The sequence below is a fragment of the Salvelinus fontinalis genome, chromosome 11 (assembly GCF_029448725.1).
Source record: "Salvelinus fontinalis isolate EN_2023a chromosome 11, ASM2944872v1, whole genome shotgun sequence".
Lineage (NCBI taxonomy): Eukaryota > Metazoa > Chordata > Actinopteri > Salmoniformes > Salmonidae > Salvelinus > Salvelinus fontinalis.
This window is the reverse complement of record NC_074675.1, coordinates 25,638,737-25,656,761: the sequence shown is the minus strand read 5'-3', so window position 1 is coordinate 25,656,761 and position 18,025 is coordinate 25,638,737. Positions and strand designations below refer to the sequence as shown.

The 18,025-nt window shown below is 47.7% G+C and overlaps 1 protein-coding gene across 4 annotated transcripts in view; it reads right to left on the bottom strand.

Moving 5' to 3' along the window:
• LOC129865374 (metabotropic glutamate receptor 8-like) overlaps positions 1 to 18,025 on the bottom strand; it is a 250,393-nt gene that overhangs the window by 25,712 nt on the left and 206,656 nt on the right. For 3 of the 4 annotated variants that reach the window (XM_055938122.1, XM_055938120.1, XM_055938119.1), the window contains 2 exons: positions 13,295 to 13,434; positions 10,266 to 11,201 (listed from right to left, as the gene is read on the bottom strand). In XM_055938122.1, coding sequence (XP_055794097.1) covers positions 10,266 to 11,201; positions 13,295 to 13,434 — 1,076 coding nt within the window. The remainder of the gene's footprint in view (positions 1 to 10,265; positions 11,202 to 13,294; positions 13,435 to 18,025) is intronic. The other variant, XM_055938121.1, reaches the window with a different exon arrangement.

Here is an 18,025-nt window from a genome sequence, read left to right as displayed (position 1 = left end):
CTCTAACCTGGTGGTCCCAGCGCGCACGACCCACGTGGAGTTCCAGGTCTCCGGCAGCCTCTGGAACTGCCGATCTGCGGCCAACAAGGCAGAGTTCATCTCAGCCTATGCTTCCCTCCAGTCCCTCGACTTCTTGGCACTGACGGAAACATGGATTACCACAGATAACACTGCTACTCCTACTGCTCTCTCCTCGTCTGCCCACGTGTTCTCGCACACCCCGAGAGCTTCTGGTCAGCGGGGTGGTGGCACTGGGATCCTCATCTCTCCCAAGTGGACATTCTCTCTTTCTCCCCTGACCCATCTGTCTATCGCCTCCTTTGAATTCCATGCTGTCACAGTTACCAGCCCTTTCAAGTTTAACATCCTTACCATTTATCGCCCTCCAGGTTCCCTTGGAGAGTTCATCAATGAGCTTGACGCCTTGATAAGCTCCTTTCCTGAGGATGGCTCACCTCTCACAGTTCTGGATGACTTTAACCTCCCCACGTCTACCTTTGACTCATTCCTCTCTGCCTCCTTCTTTCCACTCCTCTCCTCTTTTGACCTCACCCTCTCACCTTCCCCCCCTACTCACAAGGCAGGCAATACGCTTGACCTCATCTTTACTAGATGCTGTTCTTCCACTAATCTCATTGCAACTCCCCTCCAAGTCTCCGACCACTACCTTGTATCCTTTTCCCTCTCGCTCTCATCCAACACTTCCCACACTGCCCCTACTCGGATGGTATCGCGCCGTCCCAACCTTCGCTCTCTCTCCCCCGCTACTCTCTCCTCTTCCATCCTATCATCTCTTCCCTCTGCTCAAACCTTCTCCAACCTATCTCCTGATTCTGCCTCCTCAACCCTCCTCTCCTCCCTTTCTGCATCCTTTGACTCTCTATGTCCCCTATCCTCCAGGCCGGCTCGGTCCTCCCCTCCTGCTCCGTGGCTCGACGACTCATTGCGAGCTCACAGAACAGGGCTCCGGGCAGCCGAGCGGAAATGGAGGAAAACTCGCCTCCCTGCGGACCTGGCATCCTTTCACTCCCTCCTCTCTACATTCTCCTCTTCTGTCTCTGCTGCTAAAGCCACTTTCTACCACTCTAAATTCCAAGCATCTGCCTCTAACCCTAGGAAGCTCTTTGCCACCTTCTCCTCCCTCCTGAATCCTCCCCCCCCCCCTCCTCCCTCTCTGCGGATGACTTCGTCAACCATTTTGAAAAGAAGGTCGACGACATCCGATCCTCGTTTGCTAAGTCAAACGACACCGCTGGTTCTGCTCACACTGCCCTACCCTGTGCTTTGACCTCTTTGTGACGGCCGGCGTCTTGTGACGGCCGGCCGCCCAACAACCTGCACGCTTGACCCTATCCCCTCCTCTCTTCTCCAGACCATTTCCGGAGACCTTCTCCCTTACCTCACCTCGCTCATCAACTCATCCTTGACCGCTGGCTACGTCCCTTCCGTCTTCAAGAGAGCGAGAGTTGCACCCCTTCTGAAAAAACCTACACTCGATCCCTCCGATGTCAACAACTACAGACCAGTATCCCTTCTTTCTTTTCTCTCCAAACTCTTGAACGTGCCGTCCTTGGCCAGCTCTCCTGCTATCTCTCTCAGAATGACCTTCTTGATCCAAATCAGTCAGGTTTCAAGACTAGTCATTCAACTGAGACTGCTCTTCTCTGTGTCACGGAGGCGCTCCGCACTGCTAAAGCTAACTCTCTCTCCTCTGCTCTCATCCTTCTAGACCTATCGGCTGCCTTTGATACTGTGAACCATCAGATCCTCCTCTCCACCCTCTCCGAGTTGGGCATCTCCGGCGCGGCCCACGCTTGGATTGCGCCCTACCTGACAGGTCGCTCCTACCAGGTGACGTGTCCCCCAGGGCTCTGTTCTAGGCCCTCTCCTATTCTCGCTATACACCAAGTCACTTGGCTCTGTCATATCCTCACATGGTCTCTCCTATCATTGCTATGCAGACGACACACAATTAATCTTCTCCTTTCCCCCTTCTGATAACCAGGTGGCGAATCGCATCTCTGCATGTCTGGCAGACATATCAGTGTGGATGACGGATCACCACCTCAAGCTGAACCTCGGCAAGATGGAGCTGCTCTTCCTCCCGGGGAAGGACTGCCCATTCCATGATCTCGCCATCACGGTTGACAACTCCATTGTGTCCTCCTCCCAGAGTGCTAAGAACCTTGGCGTGATCCTGGACAACACCCTGTCGTTCTCAACTAACATCAAGGCGGTGACCCGTTCCTGTAGGTTCATGCTCTACAACATTCGCAGAGTACGACCCTGCCTCACACGGAATCTCCCGTCTGGATTACTGCAACTCGCTGTTGGCTGGGCTCCCTGCCTGTGCCATTAAACCCCTACAACTCATCCAGAACGCTGCAGCCCGTCTGGTGTTCAACCTTCCCAAGGTCTCTCACGTCACCCCGCTCCTCCGCTCTCTCCACTGGCTTCCAGTTGAAGCTCGCATCCGCTACAAGACCATGGTGCTCGCCTACGGAGCTGTGAGGGGAACGGCACCTCCGTACCTTCAGGCTCTGATCAGGCCCTACACCCAAACAAGGGCACGGCGTTCATCCACCTCTGGCCTGCTCGCCTCCCTACCTCTGAGGAAGTACAGTTCCCGCTCAGCCCAGTCAAAACTGTTCGCTGCTCTGGCACCCCAATGATGGAACAAACTCCCTCACGACGCCAGGTCAGCGGAGTCAATCACCACCTTCCGGAGACACCTGAAACCCCACCTCTTTAAGGAATACCTAGGATAGGATAAAGTAATCCTTCTAACCCCCCCCCCTCCTTAAAAGAGTTAGATGCACTATTGTAAAGTGGTTGTTCCACTGGATATCATAAGGTGAATGCACCAATTTGTAAGTCGCTCTGGATAAGAGCGTCTGCTAAATGACTTAAATGTAATGTAATGTAAAACCCCTTGGTTAACATAGAGATTCTGGGAACATCAGAAGTTGGGGGGAAATGAACTATATTCTGGTAATCCAGAATAGGTTGTAAATTATGAAACACCCCTTTTCTCCCTCCACTATTTAAGCCATTGACGAAAATTTAACCTCCTGTTCCGAGGATGTGAGGACGACGGTCCGATGTCAGAATGGTTCAGATAATAACTACAGAATGAAGCCAACATCAGCGTGAGCTTTGGTTGCGAATGGTATGAACTTTGAACTCTTATTCACTATAGAAGTGATACCTCCTAGACGTTGAGTTAGCAACAGCAGCTGCAAACGTAAATTAGGATAGGACAAACAGAGTATCCCGTCTACCACACAACGACATTACTATAACTATCCAATTTACCAGCAGAGACATTCTTCAAAGGACAAAGGACTCAGTTGGGCAACACGGCCTTCCATCTACCACAAACCTACTGAAGCACAGCTCAGAGTAAATATTTATTGCATTTTCCTTTTCCAAATGGGTGGCAATTTAGAATGCATAAGATATTGTATTTACGATAGCACAGCTTCGCCCTTTGTTCCTCAGTCTTCCCACTCTTTCACTCAAACCCAGCCCCTTTTCTTTTGTGTAACAAGCTGTCATATCTGTTCCGCCCGCTAGGGACATTTTCCTTTATGACGTAATTTGTAATCAAGGTATGATTCATTCTGTGTATATGTAATTCCGTGTGATTAGTTAGGTATTTAGTAAATAAATAATTAAACCCAATTTTGTATTGCTGATTCAACTTGTTAGCCAGGGTTCGTGAACCAAGAATTTACAACTTTCAGATGAGACTGAAATAAGGTGACGATTAATATTGACTGCTATTGATGTAAAATATTATTAGGTCTTTAAGAGTTTATTCGGAAGATACCAGCTCTATAAATATTATTTTGTGGTGCCACGACTTTCTAGTTAATTACATTTACATGATTAGCTCAATCAGGTAATATTAATTACGGAGAAACTATTTTATAGAATAGCATGTCATATCACTTAATCCGGCATAGCCAAAGACACGACACATGTGTTCTCTTGCGAGCCAGGTCTGCCTTCGGCCACCTTTCTCAATAGCAAGGCTATGCTCACTGAGTCTGTACATAGTCAAAGCTTTCCTTAAGTTTGGGTCAGTCACAGTGATCAGGTATTCTTCCACTGTGTACTCTCTGTTTAGGGCCAAATAGCATTCTAGTTTGCTCAGTTTTTTTTGTTAATTCTTTACAATGTGTCAAGTAGTTTTCTCATGATTTGGTTGGGTCTAATTCTGTTGCTGTCCTGGGGCTCTGTGGGGTCTGTGTGTTTGTGAACAGAGCCTTAGGACCAGTTTGGGTAGGGGACTCTTCCCTAAGTTCATCTCTATGTAGGTGATGGCTTTGTTATGGAAGGTTTGTAAATCACTTCCTTTTAGGTGGTTGTAGAATTTAACGGCTCTTTTCTGGATTTTGATAATTAGCGGGTATCGGCCTAATTCTGCTCTGCATGCATTATTTGGTGTTTTACATTCTACACGGAGGATATTTTTGCAACATCAAATTTGATGTTCCTTTTGATGGCATAGAAGGCCCTTCTTGCCTTGTCTCTCAGCTCGTTAACAGCTTTGTGGAAGTTACCTGTGGCGCTGATGTTTAAGCCGAGGTATGTATAGTTTTTGTGTACTCAAGGGCAACGGTGTCTAGATGGATTTGTATTTGTGGTCCTGGCAACTGGATCTTTTTTTGCAACACCGTTATTTACTGTCAGGGCCCAAGTCTGACAGAATCTATGCAGAAGCTCTAGGTGTTGCTGTAGGCCGTCCTTGGATAGGGACAGAAGCACCAGATCAGTTCTAGTGCCCTCACCAATTCATTGCTTTATATATTGAAGAGGGTGGGGCTTAAGCTGCATCCCTGTCTCACCCCACAGTTCTGTGGAAAGAAATGTGTGTGTTTTTTGCCAATTTTACCACAATTGTTGTTTGTGTACATGGATTTTATAATGTCGTATCTTTTTCTCCCAACACCACTTTCCATCAATTTGTATAGCAGACCCTCATGCCAAATTGAGTCGAAAGCTTTTTTGAAATCAACATAGCATGATAAGACTTTGCCTTTGTTTCGGTTTGTTTGTTTGTGAATTAGGGTGTACGGTAATTTGGTAAAAAGCCAATTTGACATTTGCTCCGTACATTGTTTTCACTGAGAAAATGTACGAGTCTGCTGTTAATGATAATGCAGAGGATTTTCCCAAGCTTGCTGTTGACGCATATCCCACGGTAGTTATTGGGGTCAAATTTGTCTCCACTTTTGTGGATTGGGGTGATCAGTCGCTCTCTCTCAGCCTCCTCTCTCTCTCTCAGCCTCCTCTTTATTTCTCTCTCTGTCACTCTCTCTCTTCTCTGTCACACTCTCTCCATCTCTCTCAATTCAAATCAATTCAAAAGGCTTTATTGGCATGGGAAACATATGCTTACATTTCCTAAGCAAGTGAAATGGATAAACAAAAGTGAACACTAAATATTACACTCACACAATCTCTCTCTCTCTGAATCACTCTCCTCTTTATCTCTACTACTCCTCCTCTGAAGGATTAGCCTTTCCTCCCTTGGTGAGTCCCTGGTCTCTCTACCGCTCTCTGTGACAGTCCTTCCATCCCGCATTCTCTCTCTCATTCTCCCCTACTTCCCTTACTCCTCCCCTCCCTTCATCCATTCTCCATAGCTCTCTGATTCAGACCTTCTTTCACTCCCCCCTCTCATTCTTTCTCTGTTTTTTCTCCTTCCTTCCCTCCCTTCCTTCCCTCCACTGTTTCCCTCTCTATGCCTTCCTCCAACTCTACTCCCTTCCCTGCGGAGTCACCTCAGTGGCGTGCCGTACAGAGCCCGTTGGTCCAGGCAGATTAGGCCAGTTTAATGTTCGTACACCCGACGCGGTAATGACCTGGGTGCGCCACTGCGTCAACGCGGGCCCCGGCCGTTAATCCTTCAGCTGGACGATGAGTAACGGCCACCAGCCTCCGTATTCACGCTGAGCCACCGGTAATAACGTCCGGAGGGGTTTTCTTCCTGAGGCTAGCCTGGTCACACTGGGGCTATTAGAGATAGCCTGGTCGGGGAAGGGCATCGAGGGAGGTGTCTGATCCTGACTACAGCCTCTCTCTCTCTCCCTCTCCCTCCCTCCTCTCCCTCTCTCCCTCCTCTCCCTCTTCTCCCTCTTCTCCCTCTCTCCCTCCCTCCCTCAGCTGTACTACATCATTACTGACAAAGCTTTACTTCCAACCACCACTTTCCCCTCTCCGCCTCAGGCACCATGCAGTGAGCTTCATGTGAGCTGCTTTCAAAGCAGTATCATTTACAATTATGTAGAATAGTGCTGCTGTTACAAAACATCAACTGCATTACACTCCAACATCCCCACGGGTACGCCTAGAGGGTGAACACTGAATATCTAAGGTTGATTCAATTTAGTCTAAGTGCTGTAGCCTCAACATCTAATTAAGTATAAATCATATGCTACACAAGTGTATATGTTGTAGGGAAACCAGCTGAAATCAATCAACGTGCACTGTAGGCCTGCTGTTTATGAATATATTTATGATTTCAAGTGATTACCTGTCAAAACTGTTGATTTCAATTCCAGCCAATCTACTAACAGGAAGGGGTTGAGTCCCAAATGGAAATATTTCCCTTCATAACGCACTACTATGGGCACTGATTTAAAAGTAGTACACTATATAGGGATTACGATGCCAGGACGCAACCAGGATGTTTATGTTATGTGTGTAGTTGGTAGGCAGCTCATTTGATCTGGGCATAGATACTGTACATACAGAGCCATTATATAAAGAGACCAGCTTCTGCCTTCATTGATTCTGGCCCCTGATACATGCAGCTGTCTCCAGAACTTTCCCAAATGACACCCATTTTTCTATAAAGTGCACTACTTTTGACCAGGGCTCTATAGTGCTGTATATAGCGGATAGGGTGCCATTTGGGACGCATTCCAGGCCTCTCCAGCCACGATAATAAAGCAATTTGACATTTACAATCAATACTGTAAGTCCTCTTTGAATCTCAATGAGCGTAAAGTGCATCTATCATGGGCCCTAAACACACACAAACACAGACACACACACATACGCACACAGACACACATGCGCACACACGCGCACATACAGTACACGAATGCACACACACACAGGCACACAGACATGCACGCACACACATGCACATAAACACACACACGCATGAGGAATATTGGATCAGGTAATGAGTACTGAGAAAATAGTTTGTTTTTGGAGAACACGATTCAATACGGTCAATCTAAGCATCAGAATAGAAATACCGCTGAGGACATAGTGATCTGTGTCTGGCCTGGGTGGGGGGGGGGGTGGGGGGGGGTGTGTGTGTGTGTGTGTGTGTGTGTGTGTGTGTGTGTGTGTGTGTGTGTGTGTGTGTGTGTGTGTGTGTGTGTGTGTGTGTGCATGTTCATTTTACTCAGCCTGTATCAAAACAACAGTCTTCGATTCGCACTTCAACTGAATCAGCCTCCTCATTTTGACAAGCAGCATCTTCAATGAGCGAATCTTCACGTTCACTCATTGAAGATTCAAAACCCAATTTGTTCTCATGCTTTCTATGTGTCCCGATTTGATTCAAATGTTTACCAGCCTTCCTCTGTCATCACATCACACAGCACAGTGACATGGAAGTGATCAGCAGAATCACACAGTTGTTTTAGCTCTCTTTTTAGCTCCAAATAATTTATGCAGTGTGTGTGTGTGTGTGCAGAGATTGCCAGTATTTCTGTTACATGTATTTGAAATATGTATTTCAATTAGTTCTGAGTACACTCCAATGTATTTTGTAACAAGATACCTTCCAGAACTGTATTTTGTATTTTGAAAAAATTTTTTTATAGCTGTTCGCCGTTTTGTGGCCGCCTTTCACCCTGCATTGGTATCAGAAGTCTGACGACACTATGGTGTGATAAGAGTGTCTGCTAAATGAACTAAATATAAATGTACGTATATGTAAAATTAACAATTGCAAAGCATGCTGAGTATTATTCAAATGATCTCCTTCCCGAAATAAAGCCAATAATTAATACCCAGTGTATTATTTTGGTATGTTTATTTTCACATATACATTTGGAAATTTAGCAGACACTCTTATCCCGACTTACTAAACTCAGCCAAAAAATAAACGTCCCCTTTTCAGGACCCTGTCTTTCAAAGAAAAATTCGTAAAAATCCAAATAACTTCACAGATCTTCATTGTAAAGGGTTTTAACACTGTTTCTCATGCTTGTTCAATGAACCATAAACAATTAATGAACATGCACCTGTGGAATGGTCGTTAAGACACTGACAGCTTACAGACGGTAGGCAATTAAGGTCACAGTTATGAAAACTTAGGACACTAAAGAGGCCTTTCTACTGACTCTAAAAACACCAAAAGAAAGATGCCCAGGGTCCCTGCTCATATGCGTGAATGTGCCTTAGGCATGCTGCAAGGAGGCATGAGGACTGCAGATGGGACCAGGGCTATAAATTGCAATGTCCATACTGTGAGACGCCTAAGACAGCGCTACAGGGAGACAGGAAGGACAGCTGATCGTCCACGTGTAACAACACCTGCACAGGATCGGTACATCTGAACATCACACCTTCGTGACAGTTACAGGATGACAAGATTCGCGATTATCGTCGAAGGAATGAGCGTTACACCGAGGCCTGTACTCTGGAGCGGGATCAATTTGGAGGTGGAGGGTCCGTCATGGTCTGGGGCGGTGTGTCACAGCATCATCGGACTGAGCTTGTTGCGTTACAGGCAAGACTTTCTCCTCCCTCATGTGTTACCCTTCCTGCAGGCTCATCCTGACATGACCCTCCAGCATGACAATGCCACCAGCCATACTGCTCGTTCTGTGCGTGATTTCCTGCAAGACAGGAATGTCAGTGTTCTGACATGGCCAGAGAAGAGCCCGGATCTCAATCCCATTGAGCACGTCTGGGACCTGTTGGATGGGAGGGTGAGGGCTACGGCCCCCCCCCCCCCCCCCCACAGAAATGTCCGGGAACTTGCAGGTGCCTTTGTTCAGGGACACATTATTCCATTTCTGTTAGTCACATGTCTGTGGAACTTGCTCAGTTTACGTCTCAGTTGTTGAATCTTGTTATGTTCATACACATATTTACGCATGTTAAGTTTGCTGAAAATAAACGCAGTTGACAGTGAGAGGACATTTCTTTTTTGGCTGAGTTTATTTAGTCAGTGCATTCAACTAAGGTAGATAAACAATATATCACAGTCATAGCAAGTAAAAACATTTCTGTAACCGTTACTGAGAAGGATGTTGCTGTTCGAGCTGGCTGTGTGTGTTTTTACCAGTAACATTAGTGCAAACAAAGTTTGCCAACCAGAATCATCGTGGAGCTGAACGCTCACCCCGACACAGCATTTGTTTATAGGCTAATTGGGGCATCCATACAAGTGTGTGTCAGCTGCCTGGCAACAGAGGAAAGAGAACTAAAAGAATGCAGTAAACGAGTGATGGTGTGACTCAGTGATGAGCTTTAATGAGGACCTCTTCTCATCTTCCCCTCTTTTCCTCTCCTGTGGGTATTTAATGTTTTACAGTGTCCCAGCTATTTCCCCTCTGTCTCTAACGTTGTGGAGAGTTGCATCTGAAATATACCCTCTGCCAAACAGCAGTGGAACATTCACTGAAATTCCACTGCGCAGAAAAGCTTTTCAGATTACCTGGAAGTACCATTCTCCAAGTGCAGCTGGCGCAAACCTGACCTCAAGCACACGGCAGGTCAGAGGTTATACCGTTTTCTCAAGCTTCTCAGAGCCCTGCTGGGCTGCATATACCCTGCTAATCTACCTCCTAGAGCCGAGGCAAGAGGTAAGGCAATGTTCTCAAGTCTGTCAAGTCTGACACACCCACACAATGAGTGATAGACAGAGAGCGAGAGAGCGAGAGAGAGAGCGAGAGCGAGAGCGAGAGCGAGAGCGAGAGCGAGAGAGAGAGAGAGAGAGAGAGAGAGAGAGAGAGAGAGAGAGCGTAAGCCCTGTGTATGAGCCTCTTATTAAAGCCTGCAAAGACTTGGCTCTAGTCACTCAGACAGAAAATCCAGTCTTATTCACATGGGGAGGTGCGGCTTCAGAGTTAAGCTATTACTATAGCTCATAGCTCCATTCTAAATCACTAGCTGACTGATGGAAAAGAGACCATTCATCCAAAATTATCCATTCATTAGAAACACACAGCCTCCACTTTTCTGCATGTTTGTGTGTTTACCGTTATAAAAGCTGTTCCACTCACCCTCTCCGCAGACTGTGCCGTCCCGAAGAAGATAGGGATAAACGCCAGCCAGATTATGCAGGTAGTGTACATGGTAAATCCAATTGGCTTGGCCTCGTTGAAGGTCTCCGGCACTCCCCTGGTCTTGATGGCGTAAACAGTGCATGTGACCATCAGCAGGATGGAGTAGCCCAAGGAGCAGATCAGGGACAGGTCGGAGATGTCGCACTTCAGCACGCCGCGAGCCGCCGCCGGGTCCTGGGTCCGCTGCTCGCCGTAGTCCACGAAGGTGTGCGGCGGGTCCACGGCGAACCACACAAACACCCCCAGGAGCTGCACCGAGATCAGGGAGAAGGTGATGACCAGCTGGGAGGCCGGGGAGATGAACCGGGGGGCGCTGACGGACGTCTTCCCCTGCTCGAAGATGCGATGGATACGGTTGGTCTTGGTGAGGAGGGCCGCGTAGCTGAAGCACATCCCCAGACCCAGAAAGATCCTCCGGAAGGAACACACGCCCACATCAGGTGCCGCGATCATCAGGAAGGTGATTGCATAACACAGGAAAATGCCCGTCAACAGCACGTAGCTCATCTCACGGCCGGACGCCCTGACGATGGGCGTTTCGTTGTAGCGGACGAAGGTGACGATAACGAAGGTGGTGGTGATGATGCCTAGCATTGAGATGAAGACGGGAATGACGGCCCAGGGCGAGTGCCACTCCAGCTTGATGATGGGGATGTTCTGGCAGCCCGTTCGGTTGGCGTCGGGGCGCTGTTCGTAGGGGCACAGTTCACAGCTGAACTCGCTGGCCTGGAAGTGATAGCCATCGCAGCGCTCGCAGTGCCAGCAGCACGGCACGCCCTTCACGATCTTCTTCCTCTCACCCATCCGGCAGGGCACGCTGCACACAGACGCCGGGAGGGACGCGTCGCCTGCCCGCCACTGCATGGCCTCTACCTGGGGTCATAAGGTCACAGGAGAGAGGAGAGACCAATCAGAGGGCAGATAGGTTGGGACTCAATAATGGTTTTGGTTCTGGAATGGTTGTGATTCTAGACTGGTTCTGGCTAAGGGATGTTCTGCCTAGAATAGTTCTGTGTAACAGCTATCTTCAAAGCCTACCGTTGTTCAACTGTTTGTACCTGCATAAACATTTCCCAAAGGGCAACTCACAAAGTAATTAACCAAGGAAGAACTTCCTATCATTTCCCTTGTGGTGCCTGCTAGGCATAAATCTAATAGAAATTAAACTGGTGTAATCAGAGCTGGCACAAATTGGCCATCTGCATCAGACTGATGCAGTATGTGTGTATTAATCTGTTTAAAACACAGCCCAGAGTGATGGGAACGGAGCTCCTCTCTGTATCTCTGAACAGGCACACAAAGTACTGATCCAGCAGAACTAGAGGAAACTGGCTGTCTGGGGATTCTGCTGAGAGCAGGAGAAATCTAGAACTGGATTCACTACTGAGTCATCAGAGGAGAAATGAAACCTGTCCGTGTGTCGTTTTAGTTTGGTGTTTCATTTCCCTTTAGTGCTATTATCTCTTCCTGGTTTTTTTTTGTGGTAAAGCGATAGCCGGGGTAAATGGGGGGTATGGGGGTAAACTTTTTTGGGGGGGTATAATTGATCATTATTAAAAAATTGTTTAGGTCTCATTAAAGTTACCCCATAAAGCATTATGAGCATGTCATGAAAGAAAAGAATGTCCAACTGGTCCTAAGGGAAGAGATTAACCCCGAGAAGAAACAGTAACTTCCGACCACTTGGGTGGATCCTTTCTCAATTATTTGGATACCTATTAGTAACTTTGAATTCAAAACACTGTTAAGGTGAAACAAAATGTATATGGAATGGGGATATTCTGGCTCTAGTTCTCAGCAGCCAGCCGAGAGGGAACAGTATGCTGTTGCTGCCTCCCAGTCCAGCCTGGGTAAATGGATTGAAGAATTAAGAGAATGCGCAAGAGAAATTCGAAGATCAGCATTTGAGCCTAACTTCCATTTTTCTCACAGCCAAGTCTCCAAGTCCTCAGAGTCCAGCCAATATAGCTTCTACAGTCCGAACTTATCCGCTTATACTGTACCTTTGTGAATGATACGTGCAGGTAAGCATTAAGTAAGGAAAGTCAGATAGATCTTGAGCATTGTAAGGTGTAGGTGTACAGCTATATATGTGTGCTGCCTGACTGCTCTCCACACACACACACGCATCTACGACCAGAGCAGATGGTTTTAAGATCCCTCAGAGAGTACAGCCCAACCCTACAGCCCAACCGTGCTCGTTTACCAAGGCTGTGTATCTCAGACAGGCATGCAGAGTCATTAAGCTATAAGCCCCGTCATCTCTCCTCCTGTGGCCTGTATGTGTGTGTGTGTGTGTGAGTGAGTGAGTGAGTGAGTGAGTGAGTGAGTGAGTGAGTGAGTGAGTGAGTGAGTGAGTGAGTGAGTGAGTGAGTGAGTGAGTGAGTGAGTGAGTGAGTGAGTGAGTGAGTGAGTGAGTGAGTGAGTGAGTGAGTGAGTGAGTGAGTGAGTGAGTGAGTGAGTGAGTGAGTGAGTGAGTGAGTGTGTGTGTGTGTGTGTGTGTGTGTGTGTGTGTGTGTGTGTGTGTGTGTGTGTGTGTGTGTGTGTGTGGTTATTCCAATCAGTAACAGCTGAATAACAAGTAGCTGCCCATTGAAAGTCAAGCACTGAGCAGTAACTGTATGCATGCAGGAACACATACTACTCAGAAGTACTGTAAGATCATAGGACAAAAAACACTGGGAAGAGATGGGGACTCAAACATGACACGAAAACACGTTTTGGATGATAACGAATGAATAAAAGTGTCAAGACTGAATAAATGCTGATATCTATGAAATGTGCCTGATTTCAGAGCTGTTTGTGCTATAATGTCAAGTCGTTTGTCGGTCATTGTCATGCCAAACACGTTGACATGACGGCACAAACATAGCCGGGACCAGGCTATGCATGAATGCCTCTGAATGTGACACTTCATGACAACACTAGATCACAAAAGATAGATATTGCTATTACGTTAGTCTCACATTTAGGTGTAGTTTGTTGGTCCAGGTGCCTATGACCTTGTACTCTCTGGTAGAGCGGTTGGTGCTCTGGTACTGGAAGATGTCGTACCGTCCGGGGGCGTCGCCGTTCTCATTAAACACCACTGGAGTACCGGCACTTCCTGGAAGACAGAGATGGCGGAAAATGAGTTCCTGCATTTTCACACCAACATACAATTTGGTCCAACACAAAATTATTTTTGGACTAACTTATATATATACACCTTAACTATAATTACACATGATTGGGTATTACCCGCTGTATGTTGTAACTATGGTTTAAGGTCTGTTTGTTACAAAGTGGGAATCGTTTTCCGAAGTTCATTCAGTAGTCTCGGGTATACATGTCACCCTAAGGAGTGGCTCAGGTGTCACACATATTAATTATGCAGAAAGTGTGCGTGTGTGTGTGTCTGTATGAGTGTGTGTGTGTGTGTGTCTGTATGAGGGTGCGTGTGTGCGAGCGTGTGTGCAAACAGCCTCTCCCTCTCCCTTTCTCTCTCTGGTTCTCTCTCCTCTTATGAAGCTTTGAAATCCAATATTTCTGATCGGCAGCAGCGCCGGTGGATAATCTGGCCCATCGAAGCAGTAACGTAGTTACAAATATAAATCTTAAAAGAGGTGTGCATTACTGACATTCCTACAGAAGGCTGTACGTCATGGCAACGGTGGATCTATCATATCTGTATTTTCTCTCTCTCTCTCTCTGTACATCCCCAAGCGGTAATGAATGAGAAGATTTAGCCCATTATCTCTCTATCTTTAATCTGCCTCCACACAGCCGCCCGGCCCGACGCTACTCACACACACAGACACACACACACACACACACACACACAGCCGCCCGGCCCGACGCTACTCACACACACAGACACACACACACGCCTGGCCCGACGCTACTCACACACACAGACACACACAGACACACACACACGCCCGGCCCGACGCTACTCACACACACAGACACACACACACGCCTGGCCCGACGCTACTCACACACACAGACACACACAGACACACACACACGCCCGGCCCGACGCTACTCACACACACAGACACACACACACGCCTGGCCCGACGCTACTCACACACACAGACACACACAGACACACACACACGCCTGGCCCGACGCTACTCACACACACAGACACACACACACAGCTGCCCGGCCCGACGCTACTTACACACACAGACACACACACACACACACACACACACAGCCGCCCGGCCCGACGCTACTCACACACACAGACACACACACACGCCTGGCCCGACGCTACTCACACACACAGACACACACACACGCCCGGCCCGACGCTACTCACACACACAGACACACACACACAGCTGCCCGGCCCGACGCTACTCACACACACAGACACACACACACGCCTGGCCCGACGCTACTCACACACACACGCCTGGCCCGACGCTACTCACACACACAGACACACACACACAGCTGCCCGGCCCGACGCTACTCACACACACAGACACACACACACACACAGCCCCGCCTGCCACAACTCGAAGACACTAGACGCCGCCACTCGCCGTTCGCCCTGTCTGCCTATCTGTTCGCCTGTCTCCTCCTGCCTTACATCATTAGTACAGAGAGAGAAGTGTCCAGACTGGTTGTTGACTCATTTGTCTAGTTTTTGTCTTTGGCAGAATTTATGACAAGAAAATTTAACAAAAATAAGTAAAAAATCTGGCACCCAGGCTAAAAGTTGTAATGGCTTGTAGTGCAACACAGCTCCCTATAAAATCAGGACTACACAGGGCGTCATCGGGCTGCTATGTGAGATGCAGATGCAGCCCCCACACACACACACACATACAAACACGTCCAGTAAGATAGCCCTCTGGTTGATGCTGCAGGGAAGCAGAACACTGATACCATCAGTGAGTGGGCACAACTTCTTCTCTTTCTCTTCTCCCCTCTTCTCCGTGCATCCCTTGCTTTGCACAGCGGGGGCAACATGCAATGCAAATGGGAGCGGACTCCATCTCATCAGTGTGGAAATTAATCATAGCACAGCCTCAGGAAATGATTTCTGCCTGTCAAATTGGGGTTAATATACGGCCCAGTACTGCTCACTGTTCCCTGCCCAACCAATGAGGCCGATTCTGCAGACACGACTGATGCAAGTTGCACACGCACGCATGCACAAACGTACACACACCCACACACACACACACACACACGCACACACACGCACAGACACACACACACACACACACACACTTAAATGCACGCAAAGGCGCATAGACACACACCGACACATCTTCCCACTCACGTCATCTTCGGAAACAGCCTGTCCCAAGCCATATTAGCTACTCCTGATGACAATTACTGGATACAAGCAAGCTGACTAATAGAATTGTTCAGTATGTCCCTTATAAGGGCAATTCGAGCACAGCAGTACAAGTCAGTGAAGCATGGTCCCTCCGCCATTTCTGAAAGTAGCAACATGGAGATATCGACATTTAAATTTCACACGATTCTGCATCGTTAACCATGACCTTCACTGTGTCAGTGTAAGCAACCACATTTAACCTTCTTTACCACAACATACACACACACAAACACCTCGAACTCAACCCTCAGTGGGTAGCCCTAACAACCACTGAACCGGACGAGCCTACCAGCACAACAAAGTCTGTTCATCGACTTCACCCCCATTGGTCTTTTCAGTACATCTCACATGAGCACACATGCACCCTAGCAGCCCCAAAGGAGAATGGGGTTAGAGGCCCTTCAATCGACACACAGGTCTCCAGCTAGTGGTGGGCGATGGTGAGATGAGACCAAGAGCTGAAGTTGTTCAGATGGAAGACTGTCTTTTGAACCCGATCTCCTCCATTCAGACATTAGGGCTTATGTTTGGTCTGAGATGAGGTTGGCTTTCTGCTGTGCAGTTTGTGGGTAGAGAGAATGGATTCGAGGTAAGTTATACTCCTACTAAAAGGCAGGGAGACAAACCTCCGAAGATACAGTTACAAGGCCACAGGTTTAGGATCAGTTTTACTCTCCCCTAATCCTAATCTAAACCATTAAGGGGAGAAAGATCAGTGTCTACAGGCAACATCCTCCTAATCTGAGATAAACACTGCATACCCTGCCAACAGCTCTTCCCTGTGGATCCCAGAGAAAGAGAGTTTTAGGCTGGGTAAAATCTCTGATGGGGGAGAATACAGGAAAGGAGAGCGCGTTGTGGCTGAACGTCCATTGCAGGCTTCAAACGTCTCCCCACTCCCAATCGCGACAGAAACAGAGAACAGTGAGTGTTTTGATAGACCTGATGTAGAAACCACCCTGCGGCCCAGATGAATAAAACATAACATGGAGGAAGGAGCTGAGAGGAGGAGAGCGAGCGGCTGAGTGGAATGGCTGCCAGCACCCAGTCAGTGTGGGCCATACATCTATACTGCTAATGGGGGGAGACAACACACACACATGCACGTAGGTACACGCACGCAGGAACGCACACACGCAAACGCACTAAAGCGGGCACACACCGGCCCCCAGAAATGAGGACAGGTCTTCTCTCCGTCCTTCTCTCCATTTTTCCTCCATCCATCTATCCCACACTAAACGGTTACCTCTGGGGAGGCTTTACCTGGCCGATGAGGAAACTCGACATCTGTGCGATAATGATAACTCAACTCCCTCCTCCTCCGAAACATTTACTGTTGATCCTTCCTCATTCTCTCTTGTTCTTTATCTCTCTTGTTCTTTATCTCACAGCTCTCTCCCTCTCGTCTTCCCGTGTATCTCTTCTTTATCGCCCTCTCTCTCTCTCTCCCTCCCATCCCCCCCCCCCCCCCCCCCTCTTCTCTTCTATAAGACATCCGCGTCAGCCTAATAATTCACTTGATCATGATCCATTACTTACATGCTTCTGGCACCCTAACCCTCCGCTGTACCCTAACCCTCCGTCCACCCTGCAGTCGTCATGTGGGTAGCAGTTCCATGCAGTTAATATGGTGAGGGATAATATCCACAGGGTTTACAATGAGATTAGTGCTTCTTGGCTCAATAAGGCAGCTGATTATAATGATTATTAAACTGCCAGAAAGCTGTGACACATAGTTTATCAGGATGTGGAAGTAGAAGCCAGAGCCAGCCTTTTGTTGTGTTTCACAGTGGAAGGGAGCACAGAGGCTGTGTAGCCATTGGAGCTTGGAGGTGGGCGGGTGAGTTGGCTAATGAAATAATGGATGTGGTGAAAAGATGGTGGGTTTTTTCTACTCTAAACTCAACATCAAGAGTCCTCATGTTCAACCGAAGATGTTTTGGCCCCATGATCTCTGAATATTTTGGGTACTTTAGATTTCCCAATTGGTCTGAGATTTGATAATTCGCCATTTTTTTATTTTTTTATTGTCCCAGTTGGTCATTAGCGGTTCTTGCCTGCCTAAGGCAAGTTTCAAAACCATCCAAACCTTTCGTACCCTCCTTTCCACTGCTTCTCTAAGCCCTACTATCATTAGTCCAAGGGAAGACATTTCATCACAGAGTTATGAAACACTGTCGCTGACGAAAACACCTTTTTTTGGAGGGGCTCCAAACTAAGTGGCCCTCAATCTGAACTTCCTTTCTCCTCTTCCTCTCTTTCCTCTCAAAATAAAATATTTGGATTATCTTCCTTAGAACAGAGCACAGCAAGGGAGGGAGGGAGGGAGAAAGATGTGAGGGGGGAAGAGGGG